Genomic DNA, 17,777 nt, shown 5'->3' with positions numbered 1-17,777 from the left:
GATGGCAATTTAAAAAACAAAATTGGTATTTTTCTGAAAACCCAGAAAAACAGTTTTGTTTAAATTCACAAAGAGGTCGATTCATAAAAAATTTACAGTATTTTAAAATATGACCTTGTACAGCATGAGCTGGATCATAATATCTCAGCTCCAAGACATGGAAAGAGAAACAAAAAAAAGGCACAGTGTGATTGGTTTTAGTTCGCCCTGAGCTCTTGTAGGAGTCTTTAGCTACTTAGTTTCACAGACTAAACACAGGAGAGTCCAATCAAATAAATGCAACAGTGTACATTACTGCTTTACGCAATATTTTTACAAGCAGAAGATGACATCACTGGTATGAGCTCAAGTGTGGATGATCCTGAACTCTGTGAGAAGTGCAATGAGAAGAAATATGCAGTAGAAAACGAGGAGGAAGACGCCGTAGGACCGACCCAAGTGGAACTGGGTGAGCGGAACGATGAGAAAAGACAGGACCAAAGACAAACCCAGAGCTCCCGGTAGAATCCACGTCAACAAGCCCTCTGACTCAAACTGAGGAGGAAAACAAGAGAATCAGCTTCATACCGTTCAAAACAGTGTCTCTCAATATCAAAGGAGAGGATTACCTGCGCAGAGGAGTGTGTTTCATACATCTGCATGAGACATCCCAACCCTACTCCAAACAGCATGTCTGAAATACAGTCAAGGTCCCATATTTTTCATTTCATGTAAATATATGCATTTAAAACATGTTTAATGTAGTTCAGGGGAATAAAGTATTTCCAATATATTGAGGAAAATGATAAAAGCAGGTTTTGATGTTCAATAAAACAGGCTATTACAACTTAAGCTGCTATTACAAGGCATTACATGGGAACACCATTATTTACTCCATGAGAGTGAACTTCCATATTTTAAACTTGTACTGAAACATATTTCCACTCGAACAGCTAGAAAAAATATTAAATCTTGCCATTTTTATTTGTTCTTTGGAACAATGCTATCAATTGGAATGGCATTGGAACTGATGCTAATACTTTTTTGTCCTTAGGATAATACTAATGTTTCATCTTTCAGCTATCCAATATCTTCAAACATGCTTAAAAAGTACTAAGTATAAACATTACCACATCACATAATCATTTGAACAGCTTCCTTGCCCATTTTTTTCAAATAGTTTCAAACTAATAGCTAAAAAAATACCCAGCATATTTCTGAATTTTTATCACTGCCCTGGATAAAACAGCTCCTCTTTATTTTATTGTTTTTTTAAAAAAAACATTTACTTTGTTCAAAATTCAGCAGACTACTCCATAATTCTATCCCTGAAAATAACCAAACTTAAAGGTTTTCGTGACACTGAATTTCTGTTCCAAGCTTAAATTCTGTCCCTCGTCTCTTTCTGAAAATGTATTCAATGCATGTCAGAAAGATGTGTTAGTCTTCAAGTGGACATGAAAATAAAGGATACTGAAAATTATCCCTCCAAAGCAAGCAGCTATGGCCATGCGCGGGTATCCCTGCCGAGCAATGGTGATGTCAGAAAAAAGGTCTGAAACAGAGAATATTAATCACACATTACACGGTTAAATGGGAATTAGGTTTACTCTTGTGAACGGACTTGGATTATCAGAAATCACCTCCGATACTGTTGCCCCAGGCCAGAAGAGTCAAGCCCAGCACGGTGTTGCTGAGACTCAACACCACACCGAGCATGTGCAGAAGACTGACCACCTCTGACGCTGTGGCGCTGATCAGCACCGCGCTCACCACAAAACCCAAAAATGCAAAGAGCTGAGGGAACAGAGAGGTAATCAGATTCTGAGGCAGCTGCCATGTGAAAGTATTCATCCTGACTTTGCTTTATGCAACAAGTCAACATAATAAAGTATTTATTTAAAAGCATTGTTGTATCTAAAAGCAACAAATGTCGTATTGAGGAACAAAATAAATGTAGCAATTTCAGTCCAATCAAATTCAGAGACAATTACATACATTAAAATTCAATCCTAGTTATTAAACAACACAGTCAAGTGCAGTTTAACTCATAAAAAGCGTTCAGTCCAATGAGGGTTATATCGAGTCACTGATTTGCAAACATTACATCCTCCTGAGCGAACATGTAGCAGCAATAAACAGTTGATTGCATTGAGTCATGAATTTTGCAGCAATCCCTCAAACCGAGATCAAAACTACCAGGCTGTCCAAAGAGGTCTCTGCTACTGCAGACTTTGCTAGTGTAGTAACCACACCCCCTTCACATTTCTGACCAATCACAAAGTATTTGTCAGACATCCCACAAATAGAAGTCCTGGCCAGAAAAAGTATCAGCAGAAAAGAACTGACAACTAGGGCTTAAATTGCAGAAAATGTTCATTTTGTTCTCCCAAAGTACTTATTGGCATTTAATGTATGGCTATACTGAAAAAAACCTGTTGGAGTCCAGCAGGAACATATAGTGACAGTGAAATGGTTTAGATCCAAACATATCCATGTGTCCAACACCAGTAGAAAACATGTGACAAGACTTTAATTGCCATTGATGTTAGCTCACTGTCCAGTCTGACTGTATTTGAGTTGTTTTGCAAACATAAATGCCCAACATGTTAGCCTCCAACTGGGCAAGCTAGTAAGCATACCCCCAAAAGACTTACAGCTGCTACTGAAGTAAACACTAGTTCTACAAATTAATACAAATGCACACCAGACTTTCCAAATTATGATTTGTCAAAAGATTTAAACATTTTACAGTTATAGCTACTTTACCAGATAATATTTGAATGAAATGTACAGTTGTGGTCTCAAAAAAGAGCTACGGCTACTTTTACAAGGCATATATAGATATATAAATATATGCTTTTCACATATTTAATCTGACCAATTTTTTTTTCTCTTTCCGGTTTTACACAAATAAAATTTTATCTACTCCTGATTTGGATGAACAAAAGCACTTACAGGGTGATATTTGGGAGGATGGTCATTGGTGGTGGTGCAGAAAACTATAGCAGCCAAAAACATTCCCAGCAGGAGAATCAGCAGCCAGACAGGAAACTCCCCCTGGATCATGACGCCTCCATCTAGATTACAAAGACCACCTCAGTATTTAGTCTACATAATTCTTTCTGGTAATAGCTTCTTTGTAATGTCATCAATTAATTGTGGTAAAAAGTGCTCACATGCTCCAGACTGGAAGATGAGAACACACAGCAGAGGAGCAGTGATCATGTGGAGGGAGTTGAGCGGTCTCCTCCAGTTTCTGTCTTCTTTATCCGGGTCCACCACGGGGACGCAGAGCAGGAGCAGCACCTCCAGTGGAGTCTTACAGCCAGGCAACAGGAGCGCCACATTACAACACCGGATTTAATCTGAGTTCTTCCTGTTGCTCTGTTCACCAGATTTGTACAGACCTTCACTACTTTAACAACTTTCCAGGTCCACGGTTTCCTTCTCCACTTCCTGTTGTCCACCGGATTCAAAGAGCTCAGCAGGATTTCACTTGTGGACTCAGAGTAGGGCAGAAGCGGCCTGTACTCGGACTCTACAGCAGCAGCACAAACACCTGTCTTTGTATGATGTGAATCACGCAGGAAATAATCGGTGGTGCCCATGCGTTCTTACCGTATTCCTGCTGGATCGTCCCGCCGCTCATGCCGGGAACGTCGTCATCATCAGAGGAGTCAGATGAGTTCAGCTCTGCTTCAAGGAAAAATACTCACCAGTAAAATAGCAGCAGAAAGAAAACGGACGTAGAGCATTTGAATAAAAGGTCTAACCTGGAATATGTGGAACGTGTTGGATGCCGTTTGTAGCTGAATTTTTTTGCCAATTATAGATGAATGAACTGATAACAACGGTCAGAACATAAACCACATAGAGAAACAGGTATCCTGAAAAACAAGAAGAGAAAAACAGGCTCAGTCGGAACTGTTGAACGTCAACACATTTCCCCCCTCGCCCAGTTTGCACTTCTGCAGTTTCGAAACAGATAATTTAATCATTTTCTAGAATCTGTTCATTGCTGCACAAAAATGTTTTTTTAATATAATAGATAAAATATCTACAAATAATACCAGTAAGATGTCAAACATAGCTTTGCTTAGACTTGACTAAACAGGGATCAGAATTGCATTTGTGTGGAATATGGTATAAAATATTTTGAAAATATACAATATCATTTCATCTAAGGTCTGAGCATTTTAAAATTTGTCTCATTAACATTTAAAAAAAATAAAACATAATTTTGACAACTACATGCTCAGCTTTTGTCTAAGAGGTTATTTTTTCAGTTTCTCAACTCTGAAGTGGTTTGAAAACCACCTTCAGTGTTGAGAAACTAAACTACAAGGCTGGCATTAAAAGCATGGCTGGGTGACTCTGAAGAGTACGGTACTCAGATGTTGATTATATCTGTCTGCCTTGGCCTTGGATCTGGAAAAAAGTCAACAGTGCAAAGGGATTATTAATATATAAGGTATTTTCTTTAATCAAGTCTCATTTGGGTTTAAATGTTTCTGGAACTGACAGACACCCAACAAAAGGTCTTCTTCTGGTAACATGTTGATTGTATCAGTGGCTCTATTAACTACAAATTCCTAACTTGTGTTGTAACTTTAGACAAATTCTTGAATATTCTAAGAACTAAACAAACCAGACAATCAGGTAAAGTGCTGACAGCAGGTTGAGAGACTCCAGATTAGGCTCTCTGCTTTTGAACCTGCTGGAAGTTCTCCTATTAAACAGCGACTCATTGAATGAACATGATGAAAAGACTTGTAAAATAATTAGAATATCAACATTACTGCATGCACTACTGCAAGGGGTTTCCCTACATTGGTCCTCAGGGACCAGCCTCTTACATGTTTTTGGCGTCTCCTTGCTGCTGCACACCTTACTTAAAATAACGGGTGACTAGGTTGGCGCCTTTGCAGCCATCTCTGCACTTGATGGCTGCAAAGGAGGTCATGCAATCATTTGGATCTGGTAAGCTGGGACAGAAACACATGTAAAACATGCAGGGCAGTTGTCCCTGAGGACCAGGGCGATGAACCACAGCATTACTGCATCAGTACAGCAGGACATGGAGGAGACCCGACTGTGATTTTGCTGAGGTGTAATGGAAAACCTGGTGGTTTTGCAGCTCATCTGCAAAACCACGGTGTTTTATTAAACCATCTGTTTAATAAAACACCATACAGTTATTACAAGGCTTAGGCAGTCAGGCTTATTGGCCAATCAAGTATACTGGACATTAAAACAGGTGTTGATGCTTTTGGTTGTGCAGGCAGGAACAAAATAATAACATATAATAAGACCAAAATCAGCATCTCGATAATGTCTGTCCCATTTTTTCCTTCCACTCAACTTTCCATTAATATAAATGAATACAGCAACCAGCCTCTTTAGCAAGTTGTCAATCTGTTTGCTGAACTCCTGCCAATGCAGTAATCTTCCCATGACTGTGTTGACATAACATTTCTGTATTAAGAGCCTTTCTTTATATTTTGGTCTTATGTAATGTCCCAATCTTCTGAGAAACAACATTTAAAATTTACTGAGAGCCATCTATTCACTCAAGACATCCCCTCAGACTGTTTGTGTTTACCCAGTGTTTCTCCCATGGTTATAGTGCCTCTGTAGAGAATGTCAAAGGTCCAAAACACTGCAATCATGTAGAAGATGACATCACGCAGAAACGGACGAGAAGCCACGGCAAATGGTTTCACCAGTGCGACACTTCCTGCAACCACTGTGGTGACAAATATACCAGCTCCTGCAGGGACACACATGTTTTCTCATTTAAATACTTTTGTTAAATTAGCTTTCTGCTTGTCAGAGAAATAATGATGCAACAAGCCTCCATGTACCAAACAAGGCTCCGACAGCCAGCCCAGCAGTGTGTGGATGGGAGATTGCTGCCATGGCACTGAAGATGTCTGGAGCGCCATTTCCCAAAGCAAGAAACGTCACGCCCTCAGCACATGTTGCAGTCAAAGAAACAGTTCACCACCAAGCATAGGCTGATTACTGGCATCAAGTTCTACCAAGGTTTTAAAAAGTGCCATTTTAAGAGCAACAAAATGTTCAACTAAACAATTCCTATGACTTAAAGTCATGTGAAAGGGATCCCAGAAAATTTACCAGAGTAACACAGTAGCACGGAGCATGGAGTAATGCAATGTTGCTCTATTCACGTGTTGCTGTTCCCTGAAGGTCAGCTGGCAAAATAACGGTAACGACACTTACAAGAAAGTCAAATGTTACTGTTTTGAAATATTTTCAATATCAAAAAACACAAAGTCTTGGTGAGGAAATTGAGCTGTCAATAAGAGGAGAACATCTGTAAATCAGATGACTGCAGGCTAGTTGTTGGAGAAGATTGCCTAATTAATATCAATGTGAACTCAGTGTAACTCTATAAAGAGCAGACTTGCAAGAAGATTTCATTTTGAGAAATTTGAGTTAATTTGAAAACTACTAACCAGTTCAGCAGATGTTTATTCTACAAGATTTCCTATTTTGATGTATGAAACCAAAATAAATAAAACATGTTAGATAATTACATTATTAAATTATTATGTCAGATTATTTTAGAACTACCAGGAATGCTATGTTTTATTTCTTTATTTATATATATAAAATCATAGTTTAAGGTTTTTCATACTGGATTATGTCTAGTCCACATAAACACACACAAAAACATGATTGTCTACATAATTAAGTGAGAAAAGAAAACCATATACTCTCTGCACACCCTCAAAAGAAGTGGAGAAAGGATACAGCCACGTTGTGAGAGCAGTGAAGAGTGGAGGAGATGGCTGACAGGTTGGGGCAAAAACTGGGGAGGGAAAAAACATAATAAAATGCATTTATAAATGTTTCTTTCAAACCTTCAACAGCTGGCTGAACAGCAGAGCGGTGTTACAACAGGTGAGATGAAACCAAGAGCAGAAGTATCTGCTTCCTTTCACAGATTTAAACCCATATCTCAATAGTGAAAGCTCTCTACAGTCACTGGACTCATGTGACCATAAAGCTGACAGGGCTAAGAGCATATATGTGTGTGAAGTGAGCTCACAAGCCCTTTCACTATCTGAAACTGTGAACAGCCAGAGGAACATGCTGCTGAGAAATACTTACAACTTTGAAGCAGTAAGTCCAAGAATGAGAAACAAGACGAGCAGCCAAACCATCTGCAGGGACACAGTGAAGACAAGCTGCTGTAATGTTTGGTTTTCTCAATTTTCTCAAGTGCAAACAGGAAAGTGGTTCTTATTCATACTGAATAACTGGTTAACTACACACTGTTTACTTTTTTTTTAAATCAGCAGTGATTAATTATTATAAATTATCCTTCTCAACAGGATTATTTCTGTTAGAACAATCATCACTTCTTCATGTGAGACAGTTTCATTATTTCATTTACTGGAGGAAGTGAAGATACAGAGGAATCCAAGTGAAATTACACGATTTAGCCAGCAGTGAAACTACAGCTATAAATCAGATAAAAGTTCCACTTCTTCCACAGCCAACAGTCAACTTCCTCATAATCTGCTGATGAGCTGCACATTTTCCTGTTGCTTTATGACTCTGCTTCACGTGCAACTACACACACACACACACACGGATGCATGCACAGGTCTTACACAGAGGGTGATGGAGAGAGGAGTGAGGTTGGGAGGCAGCAAGCAGAAGGCCAGTCTCAGGTAGTTGATGAAGCCGTCCTCCATGGAGCAGTCCGGCGTCCTCTTCACGAACGCACATCGCTCTGCAGCGCTGTAGTTCATCACACGGTCACACTGCACAAGTAAACAACTTTCTTAACATGTAGATAGGAGCACTGGCATCAGGATGAAGCAAAAGTATAAGCAACTGCATCGCTGCAAGTTTCACCATCAAAACTGATTTATTGATTCTATGATAAAAAAAAAAGTGCAACACAAAGCACATCACGCAAATGGTAGCACTTTAGCCTAAATACAAAATGTGTGATGAGCAACTCTGGCTGTAATAATCATACTCTAAAGTTTCTTAAGTACAAATGTAATCATTCACTGGAGCATATTTGTATCTGTATTCTTTAATTCAGTAACACTGGAAGGTCAGTCCAGCATCTTCATATTTTTAACTATCTGGATCACTGTCCTGCTGCATAACCAAAGCGCTCTGAAGTTATTAGAGGTCATACGTAGATGAACGGATATTCTCCTTCAGGGTTTACTACTAAGGAGCAGATCTCATGGCTGCATCAATTATGGCAATTCCCACAAGTCCTGACCTGCCTAAAGAAATACAGTCAACAGCCTAAATAAATTGTGAAATAAGTCTTTACTTTGAAGGATTGCACTCTACTGATTGGATACCAACTTCAGTGTCAAGAGCCATTAACGCAAAGTATTTTTAGAGTGCTTCAAGGGGAATCTGTTTACCTCCGGGCATGTAAAAATAAGTGGCTGTGCCGCCCCCCATGTGGTGCTGCCCTGGGCAGTGAGTCACGTTTCTAAAAACAACTTTAAATTAGTGAAATTAAAACAATTTCAACAGTTTAAATTTCAAGGTACAACACAAAACTGTTTTAATGTAAAACTGTACTTGAGCTTGTTTTTAATAGTTTATTTATAACTAGAGACATGAGGCAAACTGAATATTGGTAAATGAGGGATCGTCTTCTGGAAAACGGATCATGCACCTGACACTTACAGTGTGCTTGAGAAAGGAAGGACTGAGAACAAATATTCGTTTGTTCATCGGTCATAACTAACACGTAATTACAGACATCAGTATCTAAACAGAAAGCGCTTCCTTCATACCTGTCGCCTCATATTAATCATGTGACAGCTGAGCGTAAACTGCAGGTATTTATTCTGTCAGTTTGCTTCCCTTTAGAAAACCAGCGATCAAATCTCACCCACCTCGTCGCTGCTTTCAGACATCATGGCTAAACTGGTCGGTCCAGCTAATCCAACACCGGGCTGGGTGCTGAAGTTCCCGGTGCCCGAGGCGAGCAGCCGGCCGCTGGACAACAAGACCAGCAACAGAGCCAGGAAACCACTGGCAGACATGAGGATCCGATTTTTATCCTGGAACCGCGTCCATACTGCCGCTGGTGGATTAATGGGACTCTGCTGGAGTCCTCCTGTCTGCCGACCCGACTGCTTTGATTAAACCAGAGAGCTGCAAGAAAAATCTAAAAATACCAACTTTGTTGTTGTTGTTGTTGTTTATCTTCCTGAAGCCTTCCTCCACCGAGCTGACACTGGCTTGTTTGTGAACACTGTGCGCTAAGATTCGGGGAACATTAGTTCACCTATCTCTGCAACTCCTCCCACTGTTTCTAAAGACTCGTGATGCGTTCAATGACTCGTCGAAAACGCTGAGATCCGACCTTTGAAATGGGGAAAACATCAAGATGTCAATAAAATGTAACAACATCTTTTTTTTTCTAACTTTCATTTAAAATTAAGTCGGAGTTATGATTTTTATAGATGAGTATGACTTTTAATCTTGTAATTATAACTTCGAAAGTCTAAAATATAATTTTAAATGTTATAATTGTGAACAATTCAAAATGTCAGAATAATTACTTTGAATCTACTGATTGTGACTTTGGTATCTTTGCAGTTTTGTTTAAATTTTAAAAAATAATTTTAAAGCAATAAGTGACATAAATGCACTCAATGAAAAAGTTACAATATTTTCTTTTTGTTAGAGAAAATATTGTTGTTACAGTAACAAAAAATAAAATACCCAGCTACCTTTATCAATTTTTTTCAAACGGGACTGTCCTGTATTACTGCGCCTGTCATTTTATTATCAAGCAGTTTCAAAATGCTATTCGTTCATCACAAACTTATAAGGCCTTTACAATTTTTTACTAAAATGAAATTGCACACAATTTGAGTGTTTGCCAGTTGTGTGATAGCCGAAGGTAACCTCTTCTTGTTCTGGATTTCATCCAGGAATAACAGAAAATAAAGAAATGAAATTGCACTGAACTAGGTTTTTCAAAATTGTAAACTTTTAGTACTGTGTTTCCATTTATGCAAGTTTGTTTATTATTAACTATTACAAAGTTATGCTGAACACAACTTTGTGTTCATCATAAAATCTCAATAAACAAAGCATTAAGTTTTGTATTTATAAAGGGATAACATGTGAATATTTTTCCAAATAACTTTATTTGAAGACTTACTTGCATATTTTTCACCCAATATGCTGAGTAAAAAACTGAAAAATAAAAAACAAAACTGAATACTTTTAGTGTTGAATTTTTACAAGACTTTTATTGTATATTCAAAATACAAAGTTGTGCATCTTTTGTCATCATTCTCAATATGCTTGGTGTTCATCTTTTGATATAATTTATGGTGACAGAGCATAAAAGAAATATAAATCAGATCATGTAATTATCAATATTATACTTATTATGTATTATTAATAAGAGCACACTTTTTCATACCAGAACTAGGAAAAATGCCTCAAGCATTTTCATCAGTCACAGTCCTTCTGTTGCATATGTTATCTAAGTTTTTCTTTTTTAATAACTAATTGAGTAGAACTATGGCAGAAAATCATAACTACTTTAATAATACAATCAAAAAAAATCAGTGTGCTAAAAACAGGAAGATTTATTATCTGGAATGTCATTCTTGATGCCATTATGGAAGGCAAGATTTTCTTTATTAATAATTTTCTTTAGTAATAACACACTTGCTACATCAGTTCAGATCATAAATCTATCAGCATATGAAGGATGTTCACTTTTGAATCAGGTTATCATAAACCAGTGCAGCATCCATGGATGCACTGCTGGAATCATAGCAGCCTCTCTTCTGTTTAGATGTCACCAGACACAGCTCCTGTTCGCACCATCTATTAAAGCAAAACCAAAAACACGATGAATGAACATGTAATATGTGCTTATTTTTTCTGAGAAGTTTAAAAATGAGTTTTAATCAGTCAGTTTTTGGTTTGTCATACCTGAGAGCTGCATAGGTGTCATTTGGGGAGGCATCTTTCCAGCATGCATGGTCAATGAGAAGAGCACCTGTTAACACACACAGTTAAGGAAGACCACTTTAAAGCACTGATGTAACACCAAGATCATTATTAGATCAACGCAGAAGTAGAAATTAATGATAAGACCTGTATTGCTCTGTCATCCACAGCTGCTTACAACTTTTCAGAATTTGTCACATTTGAAGCAAATTGTGAAGCAGAAGGAAAAATCTACACAGTTTCTTTTCTATTTAAAAGAAATCTGAAGAGTGTGGTGTGCATTTGTATTTAGCCTCCTTTACTAATAATCCTAAATAAAAATCAAGTAGTGCGACCAGTTGCCTTCAGAAGAAAAATCAGAATAGGATACATTCAAATTTGTTGTCGTGAATTTACAAAATGCAAATGGTTCTAGTAGTGTGAATACATTTGAACAGAACTGAAGTTGTTGCATATCTGAAGTCACAAGTGCTTGTGAAACACTCACCCGCATAAATGCGAGCCAGGCTGTATGCCAGATCTCTGGCTGCCAGTTCGAGGTAACTGGGTGATCTGGAAGCGGCTATCTGAACAAACTGCTCCAGTTCAGACAGAGCACTGCCAACTGCTTTTACAGCCGGGTCCAGTGAGGAAACACCTGAGGCACCCGCAAGCAGCGACTGCAAGAAAACAGTCACAGCTGTTTCATCTACTTCCAGTAACACACCTTGCCCAACAGGTTCTGGTTTCCACTCCGTACCTTGACGTGTGCAAAGTAAGCATGCAAAACCATTCCTGAACTACGGGCCACGCAGCGCAGCACATCCAGAGACAAAACATTTGTTGTTCCTTCCCATATACTCAACACCTGCAAGAGAAACAATATGTGAGTTTCAAAAATCATTAAAAGGCAGAAAAGGGTGGTTGGTAGCAACGCCACCTGAGCATCACGGAGTATTCCAGGCATCCCAGTGTCCTCGATGTATCCCTGTCCGCCAAAGCTTTCCAGGCCCTCAGATACAACAGCTACAGCCTGAGAGAAACACATAGGTCAGATACTCGGAATACTGAGATCAAAAACTAGTTTTATATTTGCAAAAGCAGCTCACCTGCTTCCCGGTGTACAGTTTGACCACAGGTGTGAGCAGACGAAGGAGGTGCAGGTCGAGCTGGCTGGCCAGGCCGCTCTCCTCTCGACCCAACAGACGGCACACATCCATCACAAGAAGAAAAGCTGCACGCGTCTCCACCTGTTCAAACCAAAATACATGGAAGAAGGTCCTCTGGTTAGGTAAGAGAAAACTTAAACTTTTTAGCCCACATGCTGAAGGCCATGTTTGGCAAAAACCTAAAACTGCAGCCCAAACGCAACATATCTATGATGAGAAAAGGTGGTGGCATCAGTATGCTGTTCAGATGATTTTTTTTAAAACAGGACAGTAAACCTCCACATCTCAAAAAATGTAAAATTCACCTTCAAATTCAAAAATATTTTATTAATCCCAAAGGGAAATTAAATAATTTCACAACCAATTTAGTTATGTTCTGGAACACTATCCAGGAATGACCTAAGAACACAAAGAAAATTGCTAAAACAAGTCATGATAGCTGTTTTCAATTATAAAGGTATTATTAGCTTTATAATTAAAAACATACATCACTTTGTTATTATTTTGGCAAAAGTTATTAAAATGCATTATGGAGGCCCGTAAGAGCCACGTGGAGCTCTGTAACCGTACGTTGGAGACCACTGGTTTAGGTGAAAACATTTTAGAATTGCATAGTCAAAGTCCAGACCCAAATCTGATTGAACATTAGTCAGTCTTGAAAATTGCAAATTCACAGATGCAATCCAGTACTAAGTAAATAGCTTCAGCTATTTTGCAAAAGGAGAAAGCTCATCTTTAGATGTGCAAAGCCTTAAGTCTAGACATACCTGACTAGACTTGCATCACCAGCTGCAGAGAGAATCTCGACAAAGTTTGGATCCAAAGGATTAAATATATATGCAGGTCAAACTGCTATGATTTTTATATCTAAAATCTAAAAAACCTGAAAGTGTTTTTGTCCTTCCAGTTGACATTACAGTATGTGTTGCACTGTCACATAAACTTCCAATAAAATACATTGAAGTTTATAGTTTTAAAGTGACAAAATTGGATAAAGTTCAAGACGTGTGAATTTTTTTTTTTGTAAGTCATTGCATACCACTTCTGCTGCCTTACCTCCATTCTTGCAAGCGTCTGCATATGCAGTGGGTGGTCTTTAAGAAGCTTTCCGAAGGCGGTGCGGCGGGTGGCATAGTCACGCGCCAACTGGAGCACTCTGTGAGCAGACACATTATTTAATCAGCTTACTGACAAGAGGCCTCCACAGAGTCAGAACTCAGGGAAATTTAATGATGTGGAGTCCTGCCTTCTCATTGCAGCGGCTGCAGAGACGCTGTTGTGAATCCTGGTTATTGTCAGCATGTTGGCTATGGAGGCCACACCTCTGCCTTCCTCTGAGAGCTGGTGATAGAGGAACAATATCTGGATCAGACAGACTAGCAAAGCAGCACTACAACATGAGGCGCTGCATTACGAATGAAAAATTGTTACAATAGAGCAGAAGCAAGGGCACTCAGCCTGAGAGTCAAAACATAGAAATCCAAATATTCAGGAATGATGTCCTGCTCCTTACATTGACCACAATGCAATATTTAAGTATGATGTTCAAATTGCAGAAAAGCCCAGCATGTTTGGAGCTGTTCACAGTTCAAAGCTCAAAGCTAAGGAGATAGAATAAAATTGATTTGAAAATTAGTGCAAGTCAAGGCAAATGTTAGAAATCCCAGTTTACTGCTGTACAGCATTTACAATTTCAAATAAAGCATAATTTTCTTTCAGAAAACTAGGTTTCTGGGTTAAAAAGAAATGATAAAAACCACAAAAATCTTTCTGAATCAAAAAAAGGTTCATGTTACTGGAATTTTAGACAATAATTTCTTTTAATAATTTGTTTAATCTGAGGGAAAATATTAATATTATATTGCAGCAACAGTTACATTTATGAGAGGCTTGTTGTATTTGCACTCTACTAGAAGTTAAGGAAGGTTTAGATAAGAGTGGAAAAATCCTCCATTTTGAATGCTTTAAAGGTTTTGTTAAAGTGCACTGATGAGTCAGAAACATTGGTTTCCATACGCGCAGCAAGAAACTCTGTGATAACCCACGTATGACATAGTGGCTCTCTGTCTAGTTAGAACAGATTAAACTGAATGAATACTGAACATGTCTGCTTGTTGTTCTCATTCTTGCAAGAATTAATAAAGTGCAGCTTGAGTGAAAATCAAGCAAACGCCACTGACTCTGTGTGCAGGCAGGCCGTCCAGCAGCAGCTCAGCAGTCGGCATCTGTCGTGTCCCCAGCTTGTCCTTCAGTCTCTGGACTTCAATACCCCTCAGTCGGCCGTCCTCAAATCGACTCACCTCTGCGTAAAAAAGAGACAGCCCCCTGCTGCCCTGCGGACAGAGAGAAGGTCTGCTAGAAATGGTGCATTCACTGACTGCAGGATGATGTTGGTGGGAATCTGCAGTACTGGGGTTGTTGATCCAGATCTGTCCTGAACTCTTGCCAAGGTGAGAGTCATGTCTGCGTCCGTGGCCGACGTGAACCACTTGTAGCCGTGTAGCCTATAGGAGCCGTCTGCTTGGGGAACGGCCACCGTCTCCGTGCCACTTCCTGAAGACAAAGAGAAACTAAGATAAATAAGAGAAGAGTTTTATTTGCCATTTTGAAAAATTCAACAGTCCTCAAACTCAGTGGGAGAGGATTCCTGAGTCCTGATATTATTAGATAAGTAAATATTTAAATATGTTCCTCTGCTATTCAACGTACAGTGGGATCTAGGTGATTTATAAATATGCAGGAGTCATTCTCCTGAGTTTGAATTTCATGCCACAGCTCTGTTGCAGACAGTGCCCCCTGTTGTTCAACAATAGAATGAAGGCAGCACTGATTCACAGCAGATCAATGCATTTCTACTGACCCACATCAGATCCTCCCTGTCTCTCAGTCATCCACTGTCCAGACGTCCAGAAACGCTCAGGCTGTCGGCTGGTCAAGCAACGATACGCTTCTTCCACTGGCGGCGAAACCCCTACAGACTTTACAGACACACAATCCCTGACTGTTCTGATTTGCAAAACTTTGTATATTTTAAATATACTGAAATGAGTTTTGCTTTGATGCAAGACATTTTCTTCTAACTCTAAAAGCTGCAGAAACATGTTGGAGTTATTGTTGTAGGTTTGGTTTAAGTGTAAATAAAAAGTGGACAGATTAATTGTTTTTAACATTATGTAGCCTTGCTGAAAACCTTATTAAGACAAATTGCTGTGCAAAAATGTTCATACTCACACCCGTAGAACTTTTTCACATTTTGTCACATTACAATCACTAACTGATGGGATGGAACATAAATATTCATAGTCTGTGGATTTTAAACTTACCTGAATGACCTTTGCGGCTCCATCTGTCATGGCGAGAGGACAGGTGTAGAGGCCAGAAGACGGGGAGAATATGTACAACTTGCTCATCTGGTAAACACGCCTGGAATGCACACACACAAAATTAATCCGACAGAAACAGATAAAATCTGGTTTTTAAATTGAAGTAGGAAGAAAAACTCAGCGGAATGGGCTTACCTCCACTCCCCAAATGACTTGTCGTAGCCGATGGCAACCAGTCCTTCCTGCGCTGAGAGGTCTTTGAGGCGTTTCCAGGCCACAGAGGTCACAATGTGGTCCACTCTCCGACCCCAGGGATCAAAATGCACCAGGCGAGGAGGGTTGAGCTCACACTCTCTACCCCACGTGTCGATGTCTTTCGCCACACGCTCTCCAAAGGTATTCAAGTCAGACAAAATAGCCTGAGAATAAGACTAAACACACAGAATCACCTTAAAATTGTGGATCGAGTCTCCCTTATTTAGTTAAGCTGTTTTCAAGATGTCTGGAGTATTGATTGAGAAAACAGATTAATTGTGTCATCATGCGTGCAACAACGATATGGTATAATTTTCACAAATCTTACACAAACATTGCATTGGGTGACATTTCCTCAGAATACCTCCTGAGGCAGGTGTCTCTTTAGGTATCCTCTAAGCAAGGCATCCTCCAGAAACGGATTCTTCAGGACTGGCTGTTCCTGAAAGAACAGTCCGACCCTGGCTCTGCTGAACGGCAGGTAACCTGCTGCATCCGATGCTGCCTCCCACAGATGTTCTTCATCAGATTTTCTTGCTCCGGGCTCCGCTGCACTGGCTGATCTGATGTGGACCAGAGGTCGAGTGACGCCACACCACAACCTGCTGCCGGCTAGACGTCTGCTCAGGACTGCTGAAGACGCTGCCATGGCTTTAGGATCTACCTGCTAACAGAAACAGGAGGACTAGCAAATTGCTTCTGCAACAAAACTGCAAATAAATTATTCTTTAACTGCAGTAGCATAGTCTATAACAGTTAGCTTTGAAGATACTGTAGCTGTTTAGTATCATCCTAACAATAATAAACTTGGATTCTTCCTGTGTGTAGCTGTATTAATCGCAGATGAATTTAGCAGCCACCGGTGTCTGAGGGTTCCCGAGACCCAGAGACTTCAGGCTAGGTCCTTTTCCAAAATTGTGTAATGATGACAGATATATTAAATGCAGACATATGCAAATTCATTTCAAGTGTTTATCAGAGGAACATTACTTTAAAACAGCTTAATGGTTTTAATAGACAATGGTTGACCAACTCTGGATTCTCCAGGTGGTTTCAAGCCCTTACATTGAAACTGGGTTTGTAGACATTTCTTATAATTATATAACATTATTTTTAGTCATGGAAAGGAGGATGTCTGATTTGGGAACTGAAGGATATGGTGGTGGTGGACTGATATTAATAAATCATGACAGGTCGTCTGGAAAGCGCATAAAATTCTTCTGATAAAAGTACATGTAAAAATAATATAACTGGTTTTTTTGTTTGTTTGTTTTTTAAATATGTTTTCTGTAAAATCTACTTTAAATATTTGTGCTTTCTATTTTAGAGGACTTTTGTTATTTATAAGATTAACAAGAGAGGAAAGAGTATAAATTACCTTTACTATTTAACTGTGTAATAAAATTAAATACATTAGGCGAAAAGCACCGAGAGTCTGTCCTAGAAGTGGGTCAAAGTACATTTGACTCCGTTGTCCTGTTTATACAGATCTCGCTGCAACATTTGTATTAACTTGTTGCTATGTCAAATTTCATCAACAACATGACGTTTAATTTCACTCAAACCTGTTCGTCTCTAGGTGATGTTTGGTTTTACAGTTTGTCAACAGGAAGTAACCACTGAGTAAACAGACTCGTTTTAACGACGCAGATACTTCAGATAAATGCTATCCCTGCTAGCAGTGTGGCACTGTTACCCACTCGAATGCTGAAACTTATCCACATCAGATTTAAAAGGTTTTCAAATGTAAACGATGTGCAGAGATCCTTACCTGACGTTAGCCGAGCATACGTCAGGTATGCTCGGCTAAGCAAAGTATCTCGCCTTCAAAATAAAAGTCGAATAGGATCGACATAACGTTGCACGCACTCATCATCCTTGGACTTATTTTGTCACATTAAAACCAAAACATTCAATTTAGTTTTGTTGTAGCCACAGCAGTAAATTATTAAAGGTTGGCAGGTTACCACATCGACTGATGTTTTTTTTTTCTTCTTTGAACATAATAAAATAAATCCCAATGGAATGTGTGAATTTGACTGAAATGCATTATTTTATGCTTCTTTTTAACCAT

The 17,777-nt window shown here is 39.1% G+C and overlaps 2 protein-coding genes across 5 annotated transcripts; both read right to left on the bottom strand.

Moving 5' to 3' along the window:
- Positions 1–80: 80 nt before the first annotated feature.
- Positions 81–9,348, bottom strand: slc8b1 (solute carrier family 8 member B1). Of its 2 annotated transcripts, none has more exons than XM_028033172.1 (15): positions 8,892–9,348; positions 7,626–7,778; positions 7,120–7,172; positions 6,760–6,817; positions 5,847–5,952; positions 5,585–5,752; positions 3,756–3,869; positions 3,601–3,678; positions 3,390–3,520; positions 3,159–3,300; positions 2,938–3,059; positions 1,623–1,776; positions 1,454–1,534; positions 609–673; positions 81–534 (listed from the first exon to the last, which is right to left on the bottom strand). In XM_028033172.1, the coding sequence occupies exons 1-15, from the start codon at positions 9,039–9,041 to the stop codon at positions 346–348; spliced, it is 1,764 nt and encodes a 587-aa protein (XP_027888973.1). In that variant the 5' UTR covers positions 9,042–9,348; the 3' UTR covers positions 81–345. The 2 variants fall into 2 exon arrangements, with proteins under 2 accessions (XP_027888973.1, XP_027888974.1); XM_028033173.1 differs by having other exon boundaries at positions 3,601–3,675; positions 8,892–9,346.
- An 894-nt stretch (positions 9,349–10,242) lies between these two features.
- LOC114154249 (acyl-CoA dehydrogenase family member 11) lies at positions 10,243–17,570 on the bottom strand. Of its 3 annotated transcripts, none has more exons than XM_028033170.1 (15): positions 17,475–17,570; positions 16,068–16,370; positions 15,644–15,879; positions 15,449–15,548; positions 14,986–15,103; positions 14,536–14,678; positions 14,306–14,458; positions 13,372–13,466; positions 13,182–13,281; positions 12,066–12,206; positions 11,897–11,989; positions 11,717–11,824; positions 11,465–11,636; positions 10,960–11,026; positions 10,243–10,851 (listed from the first exon to the last, which is right to left on the bottom strand). In XM_028033170.1, the coding sequence occupies exons 2-15, from the start codon at positions 16,350–16,352 to the stop codon at positions 10,737–10,739; spliced, it is 1,926 nt and encodes a 641-aa protein (XP_027888971.1). In that variant the 5' UTR covers positions 16,353–16,370; positions 17,475–17,570; the 3' UTR covers positions 10,243–10,736. The 3 variants fall into 3 exon arrangements, with proteins under 3 accessions (XP_027888971.1, XP_027888972.1, XP_027888970.1); XM_028033171.1 differs by having other exon boundaries at positions 16,068–16,367; positions 17,475–17,539; XM_028033169.1 differs by lacking the exon at positions 17,475–17,570 and adding an exon at positions 17,404–17,463 and having other exon boundaries at positions 16,068–16,367.
- Positions 17,571–17,777: the final 207 nt, after the last annotated feature.

Source organism: Xiphophorus couchianus, chromosome 12 (assembly GCF_001444195.1).
Source record: "Xiphophorus couchianus chromosome 12, X_couchianus-1.0, whole genome shotgun sequence".
Classification (NCBI taxonomy): Eukaryota; Metazoa; Chordata; class Actinopteri; order Cyprinodontiformes; family Poeciliidae; genus Xiphophorus; species Xiphophorus couchianus.
The sequence above is the reverse complement of the archived record's forward strand: the minus strand, read 5'-3'. Positions and strand labels throughout refer to the sequence as shown.

Bases quoted from the DNA above. Each gene is read 5' to 3' on its own strand.
- slc8b1 (XM_028033172.1), bottom strand. From the start codon at position 9,041: ATGTCTGCCAGTGGTTTCCTGGCTCTGTTGCTGGTCTTGTTGTCCAGC. The intron at 7,173-7,625 runs GTAAGACCTGTG...GTGTCCCTGCAG, and splicing joins CTCTCTCCATCACCCTCTGT to ATGGTTTGGCTGCTCGTCTT. The intron at 6,818-7,119 runs GTAAGTATTTCT...TTCCCTCCCCAG, and splicing joins GGACTTACTGCTTCAAAGTT to TTTTTGCCCCAACCTGTCAG.
- LOC114154249 (XM_028033169.1), bottom strand. From the start codon at position 17,427: ATGTGGATAAGTTTCAGCATTCGA. The intron at 16,368-17,403 runs GTGGGTAACAGT...TTCTGTTAGCAG, and splicing joins GGATAAGTTTCAGCATTCGA to GTAGATCCTAAAGCCATGGC. The intron at 14,459-14,535 runs GTACTGCAGATT...CTCTGTCCGCAG, and splicing joins GATCTGGATCAACAACCCCA to GGCAGCAGGGGGCTGTCTCT.